The 25,727-nt window shown below is 38.2% G+C and overlaps 1 protein-coding gene across 28 annotated transcripts in view; it reads right to left on the reverse strand.

Annotated features, from left to right (window-relative positions):
• Positions 1–22,558, reverse strand: part of SEC31A (SEC31 homolog A, COPII coat complex component) — an 83,454-nt gene extending 60,896 nt beyond the window's left edge. For 15 of the 28 annotated variants that reach the window (XM_053668903.1, XM_053668899.1, XM_053668898.1 and 12 more), the window contains exons 1-10: positions 22,419–22,558; positions 22,163–22,313; positions 21,922–22,038; positions 14,854–14,915; positions 9,710–9,792; positions 9,133–9,256; positions 7,749–7,947; positions 6,179–6,274; positions 2,646–2,786; positions 876–1,018 (exon numbers count right to left, since the gene is read on the reverse strand). In XM_053668903.1, the coding sequence (XP_053524878.1) occupies positions 876–1,018; positions 2,646–2,786; positions 6,179–6,274; positions 7,749–7,947; positions 9,133–9,256; positions 9,710–9,792; positions 14,854–14,915; positions 21,922–21,930 (857 nt within the window). In that variant the 5' untranslated portion in view covers positions 21,931–22,038; positions 22,163–22,313; positions 22,419–22,558. Of the gene's footprint in view, positions 1–875; positions 1,019–2,645; positions 2,787–6,178; positions 6,275–7,748; positions 7,948–9,132; positions 9,257–9,709; positions 9,793–13,112; positions 13,168–13,840; positions 14,123–14,853; positions 14,916–21,921; positions 22,121–22,162; positions 22,314–22,418 lie in introns of those variants that run through there. The other 13 variants (XM_053668888.1, XM_053668885.1, XM_053668882.1 and 10 more) reach the window with 13 other exon arrangements.
• Positions 22,559–25,727: the final 3,169 nt, after the last annotated feature.

Below are 25,727 nucleotides of genomic sequence, written 5' to 3' on the forward strand. Positions count from 1 at the left end.
TCTAAGACTTCTTAGTGTGCAAATTTACTCCCCAGAGGGAAAAATGGATTTAAAGCTTTAGTTTATGCCCTGGCTGCATAGCTCAGTTGGTTAATGTGCTGTCTCAGAATGCTAAGGATGCAGGTTCAATCCCTGCTCATGGCACATATTAAGAATCATGCAATGAATGCATAAATCAAGTGGACCAAGAAATTGATGTTTTTTTCTTCCTCTCTCTCCTTCTCCCTTTTTCTCACTCTATGAACAGTAAGTAAATTTTTAAAAATTTATTGAACAAATATGTATAAACTCCCTGGGTACCTGAATATCAATGGCAGGAAATTTGTCAAATTACTAACTAAATTTACTGCTACTAAAATATTAACATGAGAAAATTCTCATGTCTTCTTAGAGCACCTATACATTAAAAACTAAAAAGCAGAATGAGCCACTTACTTTCTCAAAAATGTTTGCTTTTAAATCAAAATAAAAACTTAAAAATAAAACAAACTTTTCAATTTTGGCTTGACATTGAATGTTAAGCAAGACTTTTCACAAGTATAATGACCCTAAGAAACAGCAAATTGTATGATGTCAAGAGTTGTCCTGAAGTGCTATGATCTACTGGAATTTTACTCTATTAAATTATTACTTAAAGTCAGTAGTGGAAAATCCTCTAAACATTTTTGAATTGATATGATACAATTTAGCTACCATTTTAGGGTATAGAAAATCAGATGTCTACTACTTAAAATAAAAACAAACCATTTACATTAACTTTTACAAGACAGAGAGACAAAGCAGATTCCATAATTTAATAAAATTATCTGATAATTTGAAGTAGTAAGTAAATATTTTCAAAAATAAAGAAGTTCCTTAAAAGAGAAGCATGATACCTGGCATGGTTTTCCAAGACTCGGAGTGGAGTAGAAGCAAAGCGAAGATCCCACACCTGGACCACTGGTAACCTATCATCTTCAGACGAGAGAACCATTTGAGTAGCAACTTCAGGATGCCAAGCCAACCCAGAGCAATGCATCTGCAGATAGTTAAGGCCCATATTTTATTAGTCATATAATTTTATGAAAAGCCAAACTGAACTTAAGGAATATACTTTTGCTGAAATAAAAAGTAGAAAACATCAGGTCAGGCTTAGTCTATTTAAAAAAAAATCTGGGGAGAAGGTGAAGAGGGTCTAGGAGAGATAAATGGTAATGGAAGGTTCACCTGGGGTAGTGAACACACAATAAAATATACAGATGATATATTATTAAACTGTACACCTGAAACCTATATAATATTACTAACCAATGTCACCCCAATATTCAATTAAAAAATATATAAAGAATTAAATTTTGTTAGACAGCAATCTTAAAAGTATAAAGTTTAAATGTTTTCAATTCATCCAGCTATTTGACACATAAAGCCATTCTGGGACAGAATTATTCTATATCAGAAATGTTTTTTTGCCAAAATTATAACTAAAAGGAAGTCTTCTATTAAATTTAAAATTTGACACTTTTAAAAAATAAAAATAACAAAGATTTTAATAATAAAAATCCACATCTTTCTTCTGTTTTACCAGAACAATCAAGATAATATGTCTAAGCAACGACTACCATCAAATGTTCACATGGGGACAAATTAGCATTACTGAGAATTACTTGGAAGTTAGGATCCTATTAAGTATTCCAGAAGATGACTAAAATGTTTATTGTATACTCCATTTCATTGAAACTTGTTTTAAAACACCTGATTCACTAAAAAAAACAATAACAACAAAAAAACCCACCCTGGAGAAATACCCTTCTAAATATTTTTGTTGTTGTTGAAAAATCATGTATGTATTCTCTAATTTAAGCAAACTTATTTTTGAAAATGTCCAGCTATAAAATGTAATTAAAAACAAACTAACAAAACAAGGCCCTAATGGTATCTAAACTATCTTTACAGGACATGATGGCATAAAATTACGAAATTTAAGGTAAAATATTTGATGTGTTATAAAACAGAATTGACTAGGCAGTGCGAGAAGAACATTAGCTCACTTTAGCAGTACCTAATAAAAAGAGATGAAGCCAGGAGTTTGGAAACTACAAGTTCACGGTTATAAAATTACTATCAGGGAAAAATCTTTACATTTTAGAGAAAAGTAAAGCTGAATTTAAAAGTTGCTGTAGCCCTGACCGATGTAGCTTGGCTAGGTGTCTTCCTGCAAAGTGAAAGGTCACTAGTTTGATCCCTGGTCAGGGAACATGCCTGGATTGCAGGCTGGTCCCCAGACGGGCATGTGCAAGAGGCAACCACTGATGTTTCTCTCACACATCGATGTTTCTCTCCCTCTCTTTGTACCTCCCTTCCCCTCCCTCTGAAAATAAATAAAATATATATTTAAAAACCTATTGTAATACTTTGCAATAGCTGGCAGAACCAGCAGAATATCATAGACTAAGGCCCCAATCTCTCTCTTCATCATTAGTAATATCCAACATGGTTTACTGAGAACTTTATATTCCCTAAGGAAAAATCTTATTGTTCCAACATGACTGGTCCATGAATATACAGGCTTTAACATTACAAAAATTTTATTTGTTGCCAGCTCTGACAAATGATATAGGATTACCTAGAGAAGAATACAAAATGTTCATCACAAATCATATACTTACCCTGTTATTATGATCACTAACTTTAATGATAGGTTCATTTTTTCTAAGATCCCATACAGTGGCCCGGCCACTAGGACTGGCTGATGCTAAAATGTGCTGGACTTGTCTGTTCCATGCAATGCAGCTGATATCTTCTGAGGGCTATAAAGAATAAACTATTAAAGACCATTTCTCAATTATAATTAAATTTAAGCATAACATCTGATCCTTCTTTTTAAAAAATAGATTATTTAAAAATCTAAGACTTCCAGCCAAGATGGAGGCATAGGTAGGAACACTCTACCTCCTCGCACAACCAAAATTAAGGACAACAAAGACGTAGAAACAAAACACAACCAGAAGAGGCAGAAAATTAACCTGTACAGAAGTCTGACAACCATTCAACCAGACTGGTAAGAAGAGCGGAGTTGGTGGCCGGCAGAGAGGGGTCAAAGCAGGAAAAGGCGGTGGCTGCCACACCTGGGAATGCAGGCAGAGTAGGGCTGACCTTGGTCATGCATTCGCGTGCAGATAAACTAAGCAAAAACAGGCAGCAAGACAGACAGAGCAAGCCAGGGCTCCAGCACCAGGAAATAAACCCTAAAAGCACCAATTGAAAAGGTGCCATGAGAGACTCCTAGCCTCACAGAAGAATTCACTGGAGAGACCCACAGGGTCCTAGAACATACACAAGCCCACCTACCAGGAAACCAGCATCAGAAAAGCTCAATTTTCTTGTGGGAAGCAGGAGAGGGGGACTGAATGCCAAGAACGTGGACCAAGTGCCATTGTTCCCTCTCTGACACGGCCCCCACGTACAGTGGCACAACACATCTACATGGATTACCCAACCCTGGTGAACACCTAAGGCTCTGCCACTCACATGTAACAAGCGTGACCTGACCCAAAAATTATGGCTCAAACGGAAGAACACATTAAAGCTCCAGAAAAAATACAACTAAGCACTGAAGAAATAGCCAACCCATCATATTCACAATTCAAAACACTGGTGATCAGGATGCTCACACAATTGGTTGATTTTGGTCACAAATTAGATGAAAAGATAAACGCTATACAAAGCGAAATGAAGGAAAATGCACAGGGATCCAATAGTGATAAAAAGAAAAAGGAGGCTCAAATCAATGGAGTGGACCAGAAGGAAGAAAGAAACAACCCAACGGAAAAGAATGAAGACACGAGAATTCAAAAACATGAGGAGAGGCTTAGGAACCTCCAGGACATCTTTAAACATTCCAACATCCAAATTATAGGGGTACCAGAGGAAGAGGAACAGCATCCAGTGAAAAACTTATTTGAACAAATAACAAAGGAGAACTTCCCCAACCTGGCAAAAGAAATAGCCTTCCAGGAAGTCTAGGAAGCTCAGAAAGTCCCAAAGAATGTGGACCCAAAGAGGAACACACCAAGGCACATCAAAATTACATTAGCCAAGATTAAAATGAAGGAGAGAATCCTAGAAGCAGCAAGAGATAAGGGGACAGTCACCTACAAAGGAGTTCCCAGCAGACTGTCAGCTGATTTCTCAAGAGACCTTACAGGCAAGAAGGGGCTGGAAAGAAGTATTCCAAGTCATGAAAGGCAAAGACCTACATCCAAGATTGCTCTATCCAGCAAAGCAATCATTTAGAATGGAAGGGCAGATAAAGTGCTTCTCAGATAAGGTCAAGTTCAAGGAGTTCCTCATCAGCAAGCCCTTATTATATGAAATGTTAAAGGGACTTATCTGAGAAAAAGAAGATAAAAAACATACGCAGTAAAATAACCGCAAACTCACAATCATTAACAACCACACCAAAAACAAAAACAAAAGCAAACTAAACAAACAATAGAATAGGAACAGAAACATAGAAATGGAGATCACATGGAAGGTTATCAACCAGGGAGTGGGAGGGAGAGAGATGGGGAAAAGGTACAGAGAATAAGTAGCATAAATGGTAGATAGAAAATAGAAGGAGAGTAAGAATAGTATAGGAAATGCAGAAGACAAAAAACTTGCATGTATAACCCATGGACATGAACTAAAAAGGGGGGAATGTGGGTGGTAGGGGATGTGCAGGGCAGAGGGGAGTGAAGGGGGAAAATGGGACACCTGTAATAGCATAATCAATAAAATATATTTTTAAAAAATAAAAAAGATCATATAGTACAGGGAATAATGCCTTGGAGCCATCACACCAGAGTAAAACAAGTGACTGGCTTAGAACCTTAAGTTGTAGAAAACTCAACATACTCGAGAGTCCTCATCGGACTTCAAGCTACTGTTCAGCAGGAATGCCAATCAACGTGAATAACGCCTTTAAGTCTAGTTTATTTTGTTCTAAAAGACTGAATCAATCAAGCTTTAGATGTTACCCAAGGGAATGAATGGTTATAAGTACAGCTAGGAGACTGACTTAAATAAGAGTAACCAGGGAAGGGTTTCACTCCTCCAAAGGGCCCTATTAGAAAACCCTGATTTAGCTTGAAACAGTTACAGAAGGCAGACCTTCGTCCCACAGCACCCCTGAAGGATGAGTAAAAATAAAGGGGGATCTGTTACCTACTCCCACAGTAGGCCTATGTGACCTGGCTAAACCTGTACCCGACCCTATCTATCTTTGAGATGAGATATGTTTTTAAAATTGTTTAATATAGGGAATAATGCCTTAGAGCCATCACACAAGAATAAAACAGGCAACTGACCTAGTACCTGATATTGTCTAGAACTCAATAATCCTGTGGGTCTTTTGGACTTCAAGCTAGGGCTGGGTTGCCTTTTTTTTTTTTTTTTTTTACTTATCTTTAGAAAGGAAGGGAAGGAGAGAGGGAGAGGAATATCAATGTATGGTTGCTTCTCATGTGTCCCCTGCTGAGAACTAGACCCTCCTGGGAACTGGCCTGCAACCCAGGCATGTGCCCTGACTGAGAATCGAACTATGATCTTTTGGTTTGCAGGCCTGTGCTCAATCCACTGAGCTATACCAGGGCCTTGGATTGCTTTTTTAAAAATAAGTTCCTTGCTCTGGCTATGTGGCTCAGTGGATCTCTGTGCCAGCCTATGAACCAAAGGGTCTCCAGTTGATTCCCACTCAGGACAAAAGCTTGGGTTGCTGGCCAGGTTCCCAGTAAGGGGTGCACAAGAGGCAACCACACATTGATGCTTCTCTCTTCTACCCTTTCCCTCTGTCTAAAAGTAAATAATTAAAATCTTTTCAAAAATAAGTTCCCCCAAGAGACTATTTTTTTATTCTAAGTTTGGATTGTGTTAAAATACTATATCTAAAACAATTATTAAAGACAAGTATTTTATTCTCTACTGTATGTCTAGTACATTAAATAGTCTCTGGCAGATGCAGTGAATAAATATTTGCTGTTGAAAGACTCACTGATACTTTGAAAAACACTGATTTAATACTTCACTGCCTGAAGAAAAGTCAATGACATCTAAACACTGATTTTAAACAAATATATTTAGTGTGGGGAAAAAACCTGAAATAAATTAAAGATAGAAGAACTGATTTTGGGTCTTCTGATCACAGCAAAATGTGTAATACCTGTGTTTTGGCTCCTGGTGTCATTGGAGTTGCAAAGTTGTTTAGATCCCAAATGTAAATTTCAGACTCATTAGCACCAGAGGCTACTAGATTAGTCTGCAATAAGAAACAATTAATAACTAAATAGCACTTACAAAAAATTAAAAGAACTCAAGTTAACTCAGTTCATATCTAGAAGGATCTGTCAGTTTGAGGTCATACAATTTTTCCATTTAATGGAAGAAGCAGAAAGCATGAATTTCTAACTACTATGAATAACTATAAATTTTAAATAGTTTCTTAGAAAAAATATAAAATTCTATTTAATGCAAAAAAGATAATGTGTGTATTGACATTTTAATACAAGACATTAAAAAATAATTACATGCATAAATTCTTAAACAATCATGCAACCCCATGGGGATTATCATTTGTGGTTTTAAATCTCTGGAAGGGAATCCGATTGTGGAAGGCAAAAACAGATCACAATTATTGCTTTCAACAATTGGTGAACCCTAAAATAACGGCATGTATCTCCAGGTACTGCAAACCTAGTTTCTGGAGCCAGAACAAGGTAGTATTAGTAAAATCTCTCCTCTTAAATCTCTCACATAATTCTACCTCATTTACACTCAATCTTGTTCCAGGTGGCAGTATTTCTAGGTTTTCTCTGTTGCATACCTTTATGGTTAAAAAGACCCTAAAACTGACATGAAGTACAGCAAGATAATGAGTTTCATGCACTAATCTTCATCCTTTATTGTTCACTCTCATAAATTCTTCTCTGATCAACAGACATATAACTGAAAATAGAGGAATTCTATGCTAACAGGTACCTATAATACAGTATTTTAACCAAAAATCAGCAGCTATTTGATTCAAGTAACAAAGGAACTACCTTTCTAATCTGAAGAATAAATACTATAATGGCAGAAATTAGGAATTTTGGACTTTAAGTTCTATATCTTAAGTATGCACATACAACAAAAGGAAAATAACTAATATAAACTTTAAGATGATAGTCATACTTTTTGCTTAATAGACTCTAGTAGTCTATTAGCTCAAGATCTTTATTAACCTATATACTTATAAGATTAATATTTAATAATGTTTATAATGGTAACAGTAGAAAGACTCTTAACCATCTATTAATTAACTTTGTATTATATTTGTGTATATTTCTAATTATGTCATAGAGGAGTGACCTCTTTGTCATAAATACCAAATTTCTCAATTAATAAAACAGTGGATTAACCCAGACACCAACCCAATGTTGCATAGCACAAACTTTTAAAATGGAAGGTTTCCAACCTATGGGGCTCTGAATGTATAAAAACTGTCCAATTCGATGTATGGCATCTCAAGACTTCTCTGAATTAAATCAGCCAGATACTTCCATGGAGTTAGTATCATTTATCCTGAACTCAATTCTGAACGCTCCATTTGTCAAACATATATACTCACTCATCAATCTTCATCGGCATGCATTCTTAGCTTCTCATTCCAAGACTGAGGCATAGTAGATTCATATACTTATTACAAATATATAGCCCATATCTCAAGGATTGTAAATAAACATAAAAAGTCTAACCTGGAAAATGTTCACATCCAAGGCTCTCACTGGGCCAGTATGCTTGTCATTTTGGGCAATCACAACTTCCTTCTCTGCAGCTATAATTTTAGAAGGATCATAAAGAATAATATTTCCATTTTCACCACCTGCAATCAGAACTCCAGAGATACTTCCTTTGGAATCCATCTTATAAGGCCCCCAAATCAACTTGTGGTACCTTTAAGAAAAAATGAATAAAGCCACTAATTTTTGAATTAAGTCAAATAAATGTAGAATTTAATTTGAAGTCACACATTTAATTCTTCACATATTCATAAATACTGCCAAAACACTGCTTCTCCTCTAGTCATGGTAGCTGTGAATGTCTTGGCAAAATGGCACTTTCGTTATTATACTCATGTTCATATTTGATTTTAAAATTTAAAAGAGTAAAAATATGCTTTTGTAAGAGGTAATACAGTGTGACAAAGTGTACTTGATCTGTGTGTCAAAGATAACAGGGTTACAAGTGGTTTCATCAGCTAGAAACTGTTAGGTCTGGGCAAGTTAGTTGATCTTTCTAGGCCGCTTCTGGTTTATCTGAAAAATAGAGCTCCAACCGCTTCCCTTGATTCTATTTGACTATGGAAGTATTCACCAACAAGTGATTTGTTAAACAGTAAATGTGAAGGGAATCATCTAAAATTCTCTAAGAAAGTCCTGGCTGGCATGGCTCAGTTGGTTGCGCATCATTCCGCAAAGCCAAAAGTTGCCGGTTCAGTTCTGGTCAGGGCACATGCTGGACTTGCAGGCCTGGTCTCTGGATGGGGTGCTTGCAAGAGGCAACCGATCAATGCTTCTCTCACAAATCAGTGTTTCTGTACCTCTCTTCCTCCCTCCCTTCTGCTTCCTCTATTTAAAAAAATATTTTATTTATTTTAGAGAAAGGAGAAGGGAGGGAGGGAGAGTGGGAGAGAAACATCAATCAGTAGCCTTTTGCATGTTTCCAACCAGGGACCTGGTCTGTAATCCAGGCATGTGTCCAGACCGAGAATCGAATGCTCAACCTTTTAGTTTTGGGGACCGTGCCCAATCCACTGAGCCACACCAGCCAGGGCAAGTAAAATCTTTATATAAATATAAAAAAGGAACTCTACTACTATATCACAAGGGGGAAAATACAAGAAACTTGATTCTCTCCTTCCTATCCCACACATTACAGTCAACAACTGAAAAATCAATCAACATAGACTCTACTTCCACAGAAATTCATTAACGTATTTTTCACAAAATATTTCATGTCATTGTTGGTAATATTCTTTGCAGTTTCTAATAATGATATATTTATAGAAAACTAGGCACAAATCACAACATTCATTCAAATATAGCCACATGAATTTATGGTTGAATCTCATACTCATACCTGTGAGAAGAAGAGAAAGTGGCACAAGATTTCATATCCAAGGATGGATCAGAAAGGTCTAATTCAAATATCTCAAGGGAAGCATTAGTGCTAAATGTTGCATCCAATTGCTGAGCAGATGTTCCTACAGAAAATACATTTATGGTAACTATGCACGCAAAATGCAAAAATAAAAGACTCAGGAAATCATACAAGATAGAAGTTAAATGCATGTTTTTCAATGATCTCAGCTATGAGTGCTGTAATAGTGCCTGAAATCTCAGCACACATACCACTGAGCAGATTTTTAAATCACTACAACAATGAGATCCTAGCTCAGGGCTGTGCTTAATACTGGAGAAATAAAGATAAAACACACCTTGTATAAAGTGGGGAAGATACTGTAAATATATTGTGTTTAATGCTATGATCTATAAGGTGCTCTGGGAACACAGAGGAAGGTCACTGAATCCAGCTGACAGCAAGGAAGGAGGTATCTTGCCAGGGAAGAAGAGGCTTTCTAGAGATGAAGCTTGACTTGAATCTTAAAAAACAGGTATGAATAAGTCAGATGTACTATCTTCTCTGTTGAACTTACCTGTAGCTAGGTAAATGGGGTGATTCTGAGCAGGGCTCCATGCCTGCATAGCTGTACGATCTACTTCCTTTAACTTCATCCTGCTGAACAGAATATTTCACATAGAAATATACTGAACATGTAATATACAACATAAAAATACACTGGACAAACCATTACATCACTAATAATGCCCAAACACCAATAAATCCAATTCAGTATCATTTCTTGGGAAAGTTAAATGTTAGAAAGAAGAGACACTTGGTCAATTTTGAGACACATATAGGGCTATTCTGATGTTTACTGAATATAGTCTGTCAGCTAGAAAATCAGTGTGGAAAAAAATTGACTACACTCTGTGCTTCTCAGACAAGGATACTTGGCAACGTACCAGGGATAAGAGAAGGCACATAAAGCACAGGTGCATCTTCCTGGAGCAGGATCGTTCAATAAGGGCAGTTTTTAATATTAATTTTAAATTAAACAGACTAACTACAAAGAAGAATATAGTAAGCCCACAGGTTTTAAATATAAAGCAGAAATTTTTAAAGACCTGTTCACTACAAGCTACAATCCCCATACTACTATTTTATACAGTCTCTTTGCTCAAGTTACTTCAGTAGAAAATTTCAGGAAAGACAGTGCTATTACTAATATATATATATATATATATATATATATATATATATATATATATATATATAATCCTATATAAATGCATTCATATGACCCAGTAGTCCACTGTAAAGATACACCATAATTTAATTGTTTAGTCCATTAATGATGAACACCTGAGTTGTTTCTACTCTTTTTGCTATTTTTGCAAAAGCAAAAGCTGAAATAAATGGCCATTGTACATATTATTTCATTAAGGGGCAAGGATAGCTATACATTTCCAGAAGTAAAACTGCCAGGTTAAAGGACAAATGAGATTTCAATTCTGATGGATATTGCCATGTTGCCCTCCATTGAACTGTACTTTTACACACTCCTAAGAGTAATACATGAATAGCTGCTGCCCTACAGCCTTACCAGAATACCACTATTTTTTTTTGTGGGGGGGCAGTATTTGACTTTTAACAACAGGACTGATCAGTGAAATATTAGCTCTATATAGTAGTACAATTTGCAATTCTCAGACTTTAAAGAATGTTGAACATTATTTCCTTCTCTCACCTTTATTTTTTTAATTTTTAATATGTTTGTATTGGATTGTAATGTAACAGTCAATTTCTTATTGTGAATCTAAGGACTGAGCATTTTGGAACAGTAAAAGACACTGACAGAAAGGAAGCTGCAACCAGTTTTAAGAACAGCTGTGGTTTCTGTTCAATGGTTGGCATTGGTGTCTGGACCACTGTATACTCTTAACATTTTTTGAAGACTCCCAAAGGGCTGTTGTCTTTGTGGATTCTCTACTTATATTTATTTATCAGAAGTTAAAACAGGCAGGATTAAAAATTTATGTATTGATGTCCTTAAGGTAACGGTAATAAACTCATTGATTACATGTTAACATGAGTAAGATTTACATGAAACACTGCTGTATTTTCCCAAACAAAAATTGAGAAGAATTGTAGTGTTGCCTTTTTTTGTGCCTGGCTTAATAAAACATAACTAAGTTCTCAAAAAATATGTTTATTGATTTTAGAGAAAAACATTGATGTGAGAGAGAAACAACTGGTTGCCTCCCATACATGCCCCAACCAGGAATCAAAGGGCTACCTAGGTATGAGCCCTTACCGGGAACTGAACCTACAATCTTTGGCATATGGGAGGACACTCCAACCTACTGAGCCAACTGGCAAGGGCTCTCTGTCTCTGTCATCTTTTCTATCTGTTCTTACTGTATCATTTGCCTATTTTTGCATTATGTTCTCAGACTTTATCTGTTAGTTTTGCTTATGTATTTTTTACCTTCCACAAGATTTAATTTTTAAAAATAGATGTTATTTATTAGGATAGTTTCAGGTTCACAGAAAGATGGAGTGAAACTATAGAAAGTTCCCACATACCTCTCCTCCACCCCCCAACCACACTCTTCCACCATCAAAACCCTGTACCACAGTAGCACATTTATTGGTTTCAGACAATGACCCAACAAAGACACATTATTATATCCCAAAGCCCATTATGTACATTAGGGTTCACTCCTTGTGTTATACATTCCGTGGGTTTTGACAAAGGTATAATGACTCATACCCACCACGATAGTATCATGTAGAAGTTTCCCTGCTCTAAAAATTCTCTATGCTTTCACCCTTCTCTTTCTCCCTCCCTCCTGGCAACCACTGATCTTTTTACTGTCTCCATAGTTTTGCCTTTTCCAAAATGTTGTTTCGTTACAATCATAGAATATTTAGCCTTTGCAAACTGACTTCTTTCACTTAGCAATAGGCATTTAAGCTTTCTCCATGTCTTTTTGTGACTTGACAGCTCAATTATTTTTAGCATGAAAAAATGTTCCATTGTATTGATGTATACTTTTTATTTTTTATAGTCAGATTTGTCACTTAAAAATGGTTGCTGAATTTTGATTAGTTAGCAAGGACTTGTGCATGCCAGATTATGAATAAATTCACCCAGATTTTTCTTCTAGAAAATCCATTTATGGCTTATGCTCTACATTAAATTTTGCCTCACTTGGAACATATCCTGGGATACAATGGATATTCAAAGTTTCTTTTTCTGTTACCACTCCAAAACTGTTTTTTGAAACATCTTTTTTCTACTAATTTTAGGTATCACTTTTATCATGTACTAAATTCTTTTCATTAGGTTTATTTCTGAATTTACTATTTAGGTTTATATTCCTGTAAGTATTAGGATGTAGTTTAGGATTTACATTCCTCTGTATGTTTAGGTTTATTTCCGCATTTCCATAGGCCCATTTGCTTATTGACAGGTTCAGCAGTCCACTGTTTTAAATACTGAGACTTTATATATGATTTCAGTAACCCCAACCCACTGCTTTCCCCCACCCTGTTTTCTTTGTTATCACTTTTTATTTTATTACACAAATGTCACAAAGGTTTTTGTCAATTCCAGAGAAAATGTTAGTAATTTTATGGAATCTACATCAAATTAATCAATTTAGGAAAAACTAACACAATGTCTGACTCTTCCTAGTGAGCACATGGTGTCTTCATTCAAGTCTTCTTTTGGTATCTTTCAGTATTATTTTAATTTTTTTGACATTGGATTTCCTTATTCCTATTTCACCTTTTGGCTTTGCTTGTAAATGTGGCTCCCCCCCCTTCATTATCCTGTCTACCTTTCTGTTATTGTTATATAAAGCCTAATGATTTAATTAATTTTTTTATCCTGTTATGTTACTGAATTCTGTTTTTTGAGTAGTTTCTCAACAGATTCTTTTGTGTTTTCCACATATAGAGTCATGTCATGTGCCAATAGTAACACTTACCTCTTTCTTTCAAATTGTTATTCCTCTAATTTGTCTTGTCCCAGTTGGCTAGTATCTGTAGCAGCACATTAAACAATAGTGATCACAGTGAGATTTCTTGTCCTGTTTTCTTTTCAGTGGGAAAGCCTACTGTATCACCACTGAGCATGATACTGGGATTTGAGATATATATACCTATGTATACACATTGAGTATATATAATGTATGGACACAGCTGTTGATTACTGTTTTACTGAATGCTATCTATAAAGACTGGGTGCTGAATTTTGTCAAATGCTTTTTTATTAGGTAATTGGAGATGACCTATGATTCTTCTCTTTAAGCCTATCAATAAAACAAATTATACTAATAAATTTCCTAACACTCAATTATCTCATACCCTGAATAAACTTATCTCTCTCTCTCTCTTTTTCCCTTTTTGGTCCTAGAGCCTGAGGTATTGTAACTTATTGTGAAACTATGTAACCAAACATCTAAATATATCTACAGCATGTACACCACAGTAATGTATACCATATAACATGCTAACATCTCAAAATGAATTTCTACTACAGTTTTATGCAAATTATGGTATAAGATTACCACGTGACACAATCTGAAATGGCACCAACTTCTCATAGCATTCCATGTCAATTTACTAGTCAAAATCCTTACTGGTAATGATGTTTCATGCATTATCATCTGAATATTTAAATTAAGCTGTTAATCTAATAACCACAGTAATTTACCAGTTCAAATCACTGCATATGTGGATGTTAAAGCAGATGAGTAATACTGCAGGAAAAGTATTTCTAACTGAATAAACTTCTCTTGATCATGAAGCATTGTTTTACTGATGTGCTGCTGGATTCTACTTGTTTAAAACAGTTTTGCATCTAGAGTCACAAAAGTGAGCTTCAGTCTATGGTTTTCTTCTTTTGTGCAGTCTTTGTCAGGTTTTGGTATCAATCTTACACTTGCTTCCCCCCAAATATGGAAGTTTTCCTTCTTTCTCTGTGCTCTGGAACAGTCTGAAAAGCAGCAGTGGAATTATTGGTTCTTTAAGGATTTAGAAGAATTACCCTGTGAAACATCTGGGCCTGATACCACTGAGGAAGTTGCTTCTTTAGTAATTTTCTCTGTCTTCGATGCAAACTGGTCTACTTGAATTTTCTTTATGCAAGATCATTTTTGGTAAATCATAGTTCCTTGTGTTTTCATTACTATGATCACCTATACATACTACAATTGCTCTTTGTATTCTCCACTGATCCAAGAATTGAGCTTAATATTGAAGTGGAAGAGCCTTAATTTTTACTACATTGTGATTTTTTGATACTATTTCTCCTTAATGATGCTTACTGAAGTTTTCTCTAGGACCTATATAGGTATTTTTGTGACTCTTCCATGAGACTAAACAGGGCAGTGCTCTGGCTGCTCAAACCTGAGTCTTGGCCTCTTGCCTTCTCCCCTGAGCAACATGAGCTTTCACGCCCTCTCCAGCTTCTCCACAAATGACCAGATCCTGGATTCCATGCAGTCGCCCAGACACCAGGCCTGGCCGGCCAACAGTGTGACCAGACTCTATACGAGTGCTGGGCGCTTAGGCTCCTGGAACTGTGTGTCCCATTCCACCAGCGTGCAAAGTGCCTGGGGTTCCAGGTGCCTGGCTGTGGGGATGGCCTGGGGTGCAGAGGGCACATGGGGAATCCAGAGCGAGAAGGAGACTATGCAATGTCTGCATCACCAGCTGGCATCCTACCTGAAGAAGTGAGATGTCTGGAGGCTGATGATCGAAGACTGGAAAGCGAAATCCAGGAACACCTAGAGAAGAAGGGACCCTGGGTCAGACACTGGGGGCATTATCTCAAGACCACTGAGGACCTGAGGGCTGAGATCTTTGCAAGTTCTGTGGACAATGCCATCTTGCTACTGATGACTTCAGAGTGAAATACGTGATGGAGCTGGCCATGCACCAGTCTGTGGAGAGTGACATCAATGGTTTTCCGAAAGATCACTGATGACACCGATATCACTCAAATGTTGCTGGAGACAAAGATCAGGGCTCTCAAGGAGGAGCTGGTCTTCAAGAACTGCAAGGATGAAGTAGTCTACAAAACCCAGACTGGGTTTTGCCAGCTCTGGGTCGACCATGGAGTGGAATGCCCCCAGATTTCAGGACCTCAGCCAGATCACAGCAGACATCCAGGCTCAGGATAATGAGCTAGCTCAGAACAACTGAGAGGAGCAGCCTAGTACTGGTCCCAGCAGACTGAAGAGAGCACCACAGTGGTCACCTTACAGACTGCTGAGACAGGAGCTGCTGAGATGACGCTCACGGAGCTGAGACTGCAGTCCTGTCCTTGGAGATCTACCTGGACTAAATTAGAAATCTGAAGGCCAGTTTAGAGAACAGCCTGGCCTCGAGCCAGGGAGAAAACAGCCAGGGAGAGGCCAGTTTAGAGAACAGCCTGGGAGGTGGAGACCCGCAATGCCATGCAGATGGAGCAGCTCAACAAGATCCTGCTGCACCTGGAGTCAGAGCTGGCCCATACCCAGGCACAGGGGCAGCACCAGGCATGCGAGGGTCCTGATGAACATCAAAGTCAAACTGGAGGGTGAGGTCGCCAACTATCACTACCTGCTGGAACAAGGGGAGGACTTCCATCCTGGTAACACTCTAGACAGCAGTGACTCTGAAATCCATCCAAGACCCACTACCCACAGGACTCTGGACAGCAAAGTGGTATCTGAGGTCAACACCACCAAACTTCTGAGGTGTTAAAACAACAGAAGTGGGGCATGTCATAGTAGAGAGGAGGCCAATAAGTAGTTCAGAGATCACTGAACATTTTTAAAAAAGGGTGATCTATTTTCAGGATCAAGTTCAATATTTCTTAATCAAATCAACACTATTACTTAATTGTTTACATCTTCTCTATACTAATTCTTTCCCATTTGATCTGTCTTGAACCAACAGTGAATTAAAAGTCTCCTCACTAGCCCTGGCTGGTACGGCTCAGTGGACTGACTGAGGGCCTGTGAACCAAAGGGTCGCTGGTTTGATTCCCAGTCAGGACACGTGCCTGGGGTGCAGGCCAGGTCCCCAGTAGGGGATGTGTCAGAGGCAACCACACATTAATGTTTATCTTCCTCTCTTTTGCCCTCTCTTCCCATACCGAAAAATAAATAAATAAAATCTTTAAAAAACAAAGGTCTCCTCACCAATGCATTTGTGCCAATTTCTCCTGGTAGCTCCTGAAACTTGCTTTATAAAAGTTACTTTGTATTTAATACATCCTTATTTGGTAGACAGATACTCATAATGTAAAATATTAAGTATCAATCATTTTCGCTTTATAAAGTATTGTTCTTAGTTTTAAATAATGCCTTTGGGCCTGAATTAAGATCACATTATATTAAGGTGACTATTTAGATCAATACCTTAGTTTCCTTTTTATTTGCCTTTATGAGTATATTTTGTCCTTTTCAACTTTTGAACCACTGTGTTTTCACTGGCTGTCTTAAATTGTTTTAAAAAAGAAATTAAGCTTTGCTTAGTGAACACAAAGAAAGAGCTTTGCTCAGTGATTCTATTGGAAAATCCAACAGATCAACTAACAAGGCCATTTAAAATTTACTGATATGACAGATAAGGTCGTTCTTAGTTCTGTCTCATTTTGCTATGTTTGGTTTTAGAATTTAAAAATCCTTTCACTGTTGTCTATTTTTTGTGTGCACTTATAATTTTCCTGACAATTAGGATGTTTTACTTTTGTTCTGACATGTAGTTCTGGTTTTATCTTTATAACTATGATTTTAAGTATTTTTATTTAATACCATTAATTGTCTAAAAGTAACTATGAGCACAAAAGAAATTAGCTTGTATAAAATTACTGTCCCTCTTGCATTACAGTTACAGTCAGTAGTATTATCTTTCTCAGTGTTTACCTTTGTACTGTTAAATAGACTTATACTTCTACTAACTGATTTGTCAGCTTTAAATGATGTTCTTTGACTCCTGGCCATTACAGATGAGGCAATCCACAAACTTATTCTACTTTCAATTTTCTTCCTGCTTCCTTGTTCTCTTAATTTTTTAAAAGAATTTATTTGTATGTGGGCATAAGGGAGTTAAATGGTAATAAAAAATAAAAGAGAAAAAAGATTTCATTTATTTTTAGAGAAAGGGGAAGAAAGGGAGAAAAAGAGGGAAAGAAACTTCAATGTGTGAAAGAATAATCCATTGGTTGCCTCTCGCACAGCTCCAATGGGGGACCTGGCCTGCAATCCAGGTGAGCACCTTGACTGAGAATCGAACCTTTTGATTTTCGGGACAATGCCCAACCCACTGATCCACGTCAGTTGCAGCCAGTTCTCTTAATGGTTTAAAGTTATACAGCCAATTCCTACATTGTCAAATATTTAACACAGACTCCCCCCCTCCCCCCTTATTCCCACTCTTTAGTCTTAAGTCTTTGGTTAAATATACTCCATAATCTCCAACAGTACTACTGCCAGTTTCTTACTCATCTCTAGAGAATGAAGTTCGTCCTCTACTAGTTTCCTTAAGATGACCTTAGATTAATAATATGCCCTGTATCTTATAGGTTCTAAATGTTTATATACTTCAAGAACATTTTACAGATGATAATTAAGGCATAGAGAGATCAAATAATCTGTACATGCTAACAAGAGGCAGAGCCAAAATATAAACTCAGAAGATCAGCTCCAGAGTCCAAGCCCTTACCTGTTGCTTCAACAAGTTCAGATATCAATTTTAATCACAGATGAAATATTAACATTAGGAAGAAATGGTTAATGGCAAAGCATGTACGACACATGACAAAATTAAAAGAAAAAAAAAATTTTGAAAGTGTGCTGGGTTAGGCAACAGTGGATTAGGACGTTGAATAACTTGTGCTTAAAAGCCAAGGCCTGTAAACTCGATCTTTGATTTGAATATTGGCTCTGCTACTTATGATACCTTGGACACAGCACTGAAACCTCTCAGAGTTCCAGTTTTTACATTTGTAAGATTGGGATAAGAGTGACTACTGCATGGGATATTCTGAGGTTTAAAGGAAATAATTTATTTTATCGAGGGCCAGACTCAGTGCCTTCAACATAAGTTAGTAAGTGTTTTAATGTGCTAACTACTTTTTGAAATTAGTACTATCATGAGGTTAATCATGAATACTATGCATGTAGTCTCTTAAGATTATTATGTAAAAAAAAACCACCAATATTCTAAGTGAAAAAGAAGCCTATTTTCCTTTTATGAAATGCCATCTTCTTCCTTTCAGCCAACTGTCTAGTTTAAGTTCCAGCACCCTCATAAAAAGTGCCCTAATGATTCAATCCACACTGATCTAAACAACCTCTTAACTTTATATTTGTCTGTATCACACTCTAAAGCATTTTATAAGTGTCTTAGTCTATCTTAACAAAACTTTATAACATATTAGTACATATTCTTGACATATTTTCCCACCGCCTTTTTACCAATAGTTTTATATGTCACCTTGTCACATTAAATACACAAATAACTTATTTTTTCAATGCGTGTTATAGTTTTTACCCTTTTGGGGATCAAATTACTCAGCACAAGGGGGTAGGTCCACAGAAATTTTTCTTCTTCTGAATGTTTATATTTATGGAAATGCAAATAGACTGATAAGCTAGAAAGGCCAATTTCAGATAAAACATTTAATTTTTAAATTCTTATCTATTTAAAAGACCTTTCCTCATTTGAAAAATAGAGGCAAGCATTGTTAGGAGAAAAGGTTTTAAAAACTGCCTTCAGAGTAATTTAATTTATAAAAGCAAAAACAAAATAGCTATATATTTTTTAAAAACCCAACTGAAGTCCTGGCCAGGTAGCTAAGCTGGTCACAGCATTGTCCCAATATGACAGGGTTGTAGGTTCAATACCCAGTTAGAGCACACACAAGAATAAACCAATGAGTGCATGAACAGGTGGAACAACAAGTGGACATCCTGACGTCTGTCTGTCTCCCTCCCCACCCCTTTCTCTCTAAACTCAATAAATAAAAAATTTAAAAACCTAACTGAATAGAATTACAGTGTCTCTAAAGAGCAAAGGTATAAGGGATACGTAATTCATGAACATTTAATGTGTAGCACTTACTGAAAGAGAAAGATAAATTTGCAAGAATATGAATAAGTGAGGATTAAAAGCATTTATAAAAGTCTATTTTTACTCTATGTGCCACCAGAAGCAGTTCCACTGATCAACCCGTACTGAACAGAAGGCTTCAATGCTATCTGAAAAATAAATAAGTAAATAATCATTATACTACAAAAATGAGCTACAAATACATTGTGGCCTGAATCTAATTAAACAAGAGTACCATAATCTATGTAGTATAATCATTCTCAAAACTAAGAATGCTATTGAAATATAGCTTCATCTGGATGAAGGTGTATTTCCTTCTGTAAGATCTGATCATTCATCGTTAAAACATAAAGAAGGCTTAAATTAAACCATGTGTACTTTCCAAATGAAGCGTGCTTTAACAGCTTTGTGTGTTTTTCCAATAGTCTATGTAATTAGAATCCACATTATGCGGACTTCTCATTCAAGACTATTTTACATGGAACGCAATCATTCTGACAATATCAAAAGAAAGTTGTAAGGAATGTGGCTTGTTCACAGAGGCCACCTACAAGATATTATCTGTAGTACGGCGGTTAAGAGTACAGAGCTGGGAGCCAATACTCTCAGTTTAAATCCCAGCTCCACCATGTCTTACATCTGACTTCAGGCATGTAACCTTATTTATGGTGTCTTGCCTACCCACTTGGTAAAATAAGTGTAACACAACTACTGATACCATAGGGTTGTGGAGAGAATTAAATGAGGTATTACACAGAGTGCTGAAAAGAGTGTGCAGCAGGTAGCAAATAAATGCTCTTAATTGTGAGCTATTAAGAATAACAATTTAAAATGTCAGTCCTGTGTGGCTCAGGATTGAGTGCTGGCCTGGGAACCACAGCATTGCTGGTTTGATTCCCAGTCATGGTACCTACCTGGGTTGTGAGCCAGGTTCCCCAGTATAGGGCTCAAGAGAGGCAACCACACATCGATGTTTCTCTCTCTTCCTCCCGCCCATCCCCTCTGTCTAAAAATATATAAATAAAATTTTTAATAAGTAAAATAAAAATCTCACCCTAGCTGGGTGGCCCAGTTGGCTGGAGCGCCGTATCTACATCAAAAGGTTGCAGGTCTGATTCCTGGTCAGGGTATAAACCTATATTAAGGTTTTTGTTCCTAGTTGAGTGCATGTGGGAAGCAACTAATCTCTTCTCACAGCCCTTCTCTTCTCACATTGATCTTTCTCTCTCTCTCACCAACAAATACCAACAAAAATATCCTCCAGTGAGGATTAAAAACAAAATGAAATGTTTATCGCAGTGAATATTCATGAGTACATCTACTGAAGAAAATGTATGTTCCAGACTAGAACTCTTATTATTTTCATATAACATTCCACAATAACTGTATGCAGTTAAATGGAAACTTTTTTCTTTCTGCTCACTTTTTTATTTTTTAAAAATTTTTAGAGAGAGAGAGAAACATCAATCTGTTGTTCGTCTTGTTTATTCAGTCATTGCTTGATTCTTATATGTCCTCAGGGATTGAACCCACAACCTTGGTGTACTAGGATAATGCTCTAACCAACTGAGCTACTCAGCAGAGCTCTGCTCATTTTCTAAATGATAATTTTATGAAACAATATTGAAACAAAACAGTACTATTCTCCAAAAAATGCCAATCTTATAATGCAACACAGAGAGAGGACTTACATGTCAGAAAGTAAAAAGTGTAGATGGTAATAGAATTGGAAATGTTGAAATACAGTCCCTAGCTCATACTGCCTTTAGTAAAAATACCTATTTTGTGTGGGCAAAACATCTCATTATGATGGGCACATTTGTTCTACGGAACTTACTTGGTTTGATCAATGTTCTAGGCTCATCTCACTCAACCAAAACCAAAGAAGCAACTGATCACTGAACTAGAAAGTCTCATACTTATCTGGAGTCTAACAAATATAAACTTTCTGAGCTGAAATTAAGCTATTCGAGAATGATATTTCTAAAAACAATGGAAAAAACAAGTTAATAATATCACCTCAAGTGAGTTTTTAACTTGGGATTGGCAAATCTCATGAAATTATATAGAAAATCTTACATGTGTGTGCATTTTTTCTGGGACAATGACCCAGTATCTTCATCAGATTCTCCAAAGAGAGCAGAATTCCAAAAGCTGAACAATCACTGCTCTTTACAGTTTACAAACTTCTTTCTATTCTTATGTTACTAGTTTTAGAAAAGACTCTACTTATATGAAATTTAGCAATATAATTCCAAATCCATTCCAAATCTCATGTAAGTTCTTACAGCCTACAAGCCTTTCCCAGAGCTGTAATTAAGGGACAATGAGAAACAAGGAGCACAGAAGAATCACTAATCAGAGCAGTCAACTTTTTTTAGCCAACTCTGGAACAGTTGGTATGTACAGAAAATACTGTATAGTGTACTACAAGGAGGAATCTCTAATTATAAATTAACAGTCACAGTTGCCGACACAGACAATCACAGTTCAGTTTTCTATACTTACATAAGACAGTTTAGAAAAATAATTTTTGTACACAGACCATCACTCAAAGTGATGGTCCGTTCCGTGGTTAGTTCCGTGAGCAAACAGAAAAGTTTACAGTATCCACAAGCCCAGGCAATACTTTGATATATTTGGCACCTGCCCCGTAATTTAACATCTTATGATTTATTAGCAAAAACTTACAGCATTCATGAGACTTCCTCTGAGGTATAGGCTGAGATTGGCGACCACTGTCCATAGAATAAACCAATACTGGCTGAACGACAGTAGTCTTCAGTTAAAAACTGCCAACCTTTCAATCTGGCAACAGTTAAAACACAAACAAAAAATTCTAACCAAACCAAAGGAATCCTGAGGTTTGTTTCCTTCCCTCACCCTTGGCGACCGCACCTCATTGTGCACAAGGGGTTGAAGATCTCCTAACCTCAGACTTCAGCGGAACTCCTGCTCAGCAGTGAAAACGGCGGCGGATGTGAACCGGCAAGATCTTGAAAACAGCCGTGAGGCCAGGCTTCGTCTTGCCGGGCCCGAAACCAAGACCAGGGGCGCGCCGCCACCGGAGACCGGGCCGCAGGCTGGAGGGTACCAGAGGCGACCGGGGCTGTGGTCACCGCTTTGGCCCATGCTCAACCTCAGGCCCAAGGGCTGGCGAAGAGGTGAGGAGGGAAGAGTAGACATACCTGGCAGGGACTCTAGGGGACCGGTTCCTGCGTTAGCTCGACTCCAGTCAGACTCTCTCAACATTCGCCACCGCGCCTCCTACTGGGTCACGGACACCTCCACGTTCCGCTGCGACGTGGCAGCCGCAACCCCGCCCAATCGGCCGACTAGCTTCCGGGAGCGATGCGTCGCCCCGCCCATTTCAGCACCGGATCCGCCACGGCAGTTCCGGAAGGAAGCCGCAGGAAGGGACAGGGTAGCTTGTTAAAGCTTCCGGACCACTCTCTTTGGCGTTTTGCGCGCGTTCGTGGTGCTAGGGACCGGTACTGACAGAGAGTAGGCACGGAGTCCATGCGGTAGCCTGGACTGTATGAAAGGGAAAAATCCTACTGAATTTAGATGTGCGGCTGAAGACCTTTGGAGCTTGTCGGAACGCCACGTAGCACTAGTTCGGAGAAGTGAACAGCCCCGGTAACACTGTCCACACCAGACAACCCACATGAAAATCGGTCTACAAGGGCCTTAACTGCAGGGACAGTAACTTGTGACCAAGTTCTTAAAACAGTTGGTTCTGCAACATTGTGTCTTGGGAACTTTAAATCCCTACGATCTGGCCACACCCTAAGGCTGTCGTGGATAGACTTGATTCGTTACTCCAAAGAGGCATTATGGGTAAGGTGTTCCATTAATATCCTGTGGTACAATTTGAGCTCTGTTAGCATTTGCCCCAGTTACTGGAACTATATTAAATGGTTTAATGACAGCCTGGCATCTAATTAGTGTGTTTCCCGGATGTTGTTCCTAGATTAGGGGAACAGTATTTCCAGTGAAGAAAGTACAACCGGAGGAAAATTACTTGCTGAAGTACCAGAACCTGCATTCAACAAGTCCTCGAAACTTCTAGACCAGTTCTCTTTTTACCAGGGATTAGTCAACGGTCTCTTTCCTAAAGCCCTAAGTGCCTTCATTGGAAGGAACGTTTCTCTTTCTTGTACAGAGTGTAAAATATGGCTCTTTATGTCAGAAATATCCAAATGTGTAGAGAATTTTTATGAGTTCATTTGAGCCAAATTTGATGACTTATGCCCAGGAGCAAGATCTCAAATGTTCCAGAGAATAAGTATGGCAACTTTTAAAATATATATTTCAAATTAAAAAGGGAACAAGAAAATAAGCAGAAGGAAAAAAATGAGAAAATAAGCAGGGGCGGGTGGTGGTGGATTACAGGATAGTTAGCATTACGTGCTTTCTCGAAGGTGGTTAAGGCTTATTTGGTTGTTTGTTTTTATTGTTCAAGTACAGTTTCCTGCCTTCCCCCCACCCCAACCCAACCCCTGCTATTTGTTTTTAGTCCTTACCCAAGGACATGCTTACTGAGTTTAGGGAGAGAAGAGAGACATGGAGAGAAACATCTATAGGGAGAATTGCCACGGATAGAATCCACTTAAGGGACATTGCTCCAAAGAATGCACATGGGCCAGGACTGGATAAGGCTCATTACAAGGGTGTGTTAACCATGCTGACCAGGGTGGCTCAGTTGGTTGGGTGAACTCCTGCAGAACAAAAGGTTGCCTGCTCAGTCAGTGAACTGGCTGGGCTCAAGTTCCTGTGCCATGACCCCAAGGGCAATAGGAAGTTAGAGTGCAGACAGAACAGCTTCAGCCTCTCCTCATCAGGTGAGATGGATCCCGAGCACACCATATGCTGGCCTCCCTGTGAAGCCAAGACCTCTCTGTGGTTCCTAGGTGACCTTGAAGCCAACATAGCCGGCTAAGTCATGTAGGAAGAGCAACACTTGAGTGCTGCATTTGACATCCTATGTAATCTGTGATCACCCAGGGAAGGGAGAGAGAAAGAAGGCTGACTCTTCAACTTGAAGTGATTGAGACCAAGATCAATGTCTTGAAGGTGAAGTATCCAGGTAACCTGGATGAACGACTGAGGCAGTTACTGAGAGTCTGGAACAGCAAGAGGAAGGAAGCCCAGGGACTGGAGGCTGAACCTGGTGGCAGACCTCATGGGAGACCAGCCCAGGCCCTCCAGGGCAAACATGAGAAGTGTTAGCTGCGCTGTGCCTGGTATTATGGAACTGAGATGCACACACCTCTGCAGCTCCTCATGATCCAGCTGCTCTTCTCTGGGGGACTGAGGATGTCTGCACCGTCTGAACTTTGGCTACCACCACTGAGGATGACCAAGTGCATTCCATGTGCCAATGCTATTAAAACCTAGCAGTGAGCCAAGATGAGGGACCCAAGCATTGGCAGAGCCAGACTGGCTTCTCCATTAAAGCTACCATTTATAAAGGTCTTAGTCTGTACCAGGCAGGGCTTTGAGCACTATACAGATACTTCCATGTAAGGGAGATAGACTCTGGCATCCCCATTAAATGGGTTCCTTCAGGAAGATTTGGAACCTTGTCCAATGCATAGAAAAAACGTCTGTCAAGTTGGTGGTTATTACTGTTGTGATTCTACGGGTGAGCAAATGAGCACAGAGCTAAGGAGCCGAAGGCAAATTGGGATAGAAAGAGGAGTTGTGTGGCTCCAGAGCCCACACATGACAACCACTGGATCATTCTGCCACCTCTAGGCCTTGAGGCCCTCAGTGTAGATCTGTAAAGCAGGGCAAGTCACATGAGTGAGATCCACCCTGACCTACACTTAGGAAGCCTACTGCGCCCATGCTCCAGCCCTTGGCCCTTGAGTAAATGGAGTCTCCTGAGGTTTGTCAAACCCTGTTCTATTAGGATTCAGCCTACAATCGGATTAACACCCTAAGTAAAAAAACGAGACATGTAAGTATTATAAATTATTTCAAAGCTTGATATAGTAGGATAAAAAGGCAACTTGAAAAATGTCAACTATAATTGGTTCCAGTAAGGCTCAAATATACCCCTTTCTAGACTTGATGTATTTATATTTGGTGAAATGTACAGACTCCAAAGTCAAAGTTGTGGAAAGCAATCTTAATCTATGATTACTGTGACCTTACATCAAAACAGTAAGCTCTCTTGATGTTGGTTATAAATGTTAAAAAAAGAAAAATATTTAAGACATTCAACATTGAGAATTATAGTGTTTTATTTTCTTTATGAGTTCCCTTTCTATGCCATGGCAGGTTTGGACCAGCTTCTGAAGTTTTATTTGTGCTTTCAATGGCAGAAAAATCGCAGAGTTCCTTTAGTGAGCTTTCTCATCTGCATCACTTCCTCTGAGACACATTCATCTTTCACGCCACAACCCCTTTCCTCACTTAGTTCCTCTGGCTGCATACCCAGCACTACTTCTTCAATGGAGGCAGTGTCAATTTCCCAGAGTCATCTACTA

Source organism: Artibeus jamaicensis, unplaced genomic scaffold (assembly GCF_021234435.1).
Source record: "Artibeus jamaicensis isolate MK-2021 breed Jamaican fruit bat unplaced genomic scaffold, CSHL_Jam_final contig_515, whole genome shotgun sequence".
In the NCBI taxonomy this organism is placed as follows: Eukaryota; Metazoa; Chordata; class Mammalia; order Chiroptera; family Phyllostomidae; genus Artibeus; species Artibeus jamaicensis.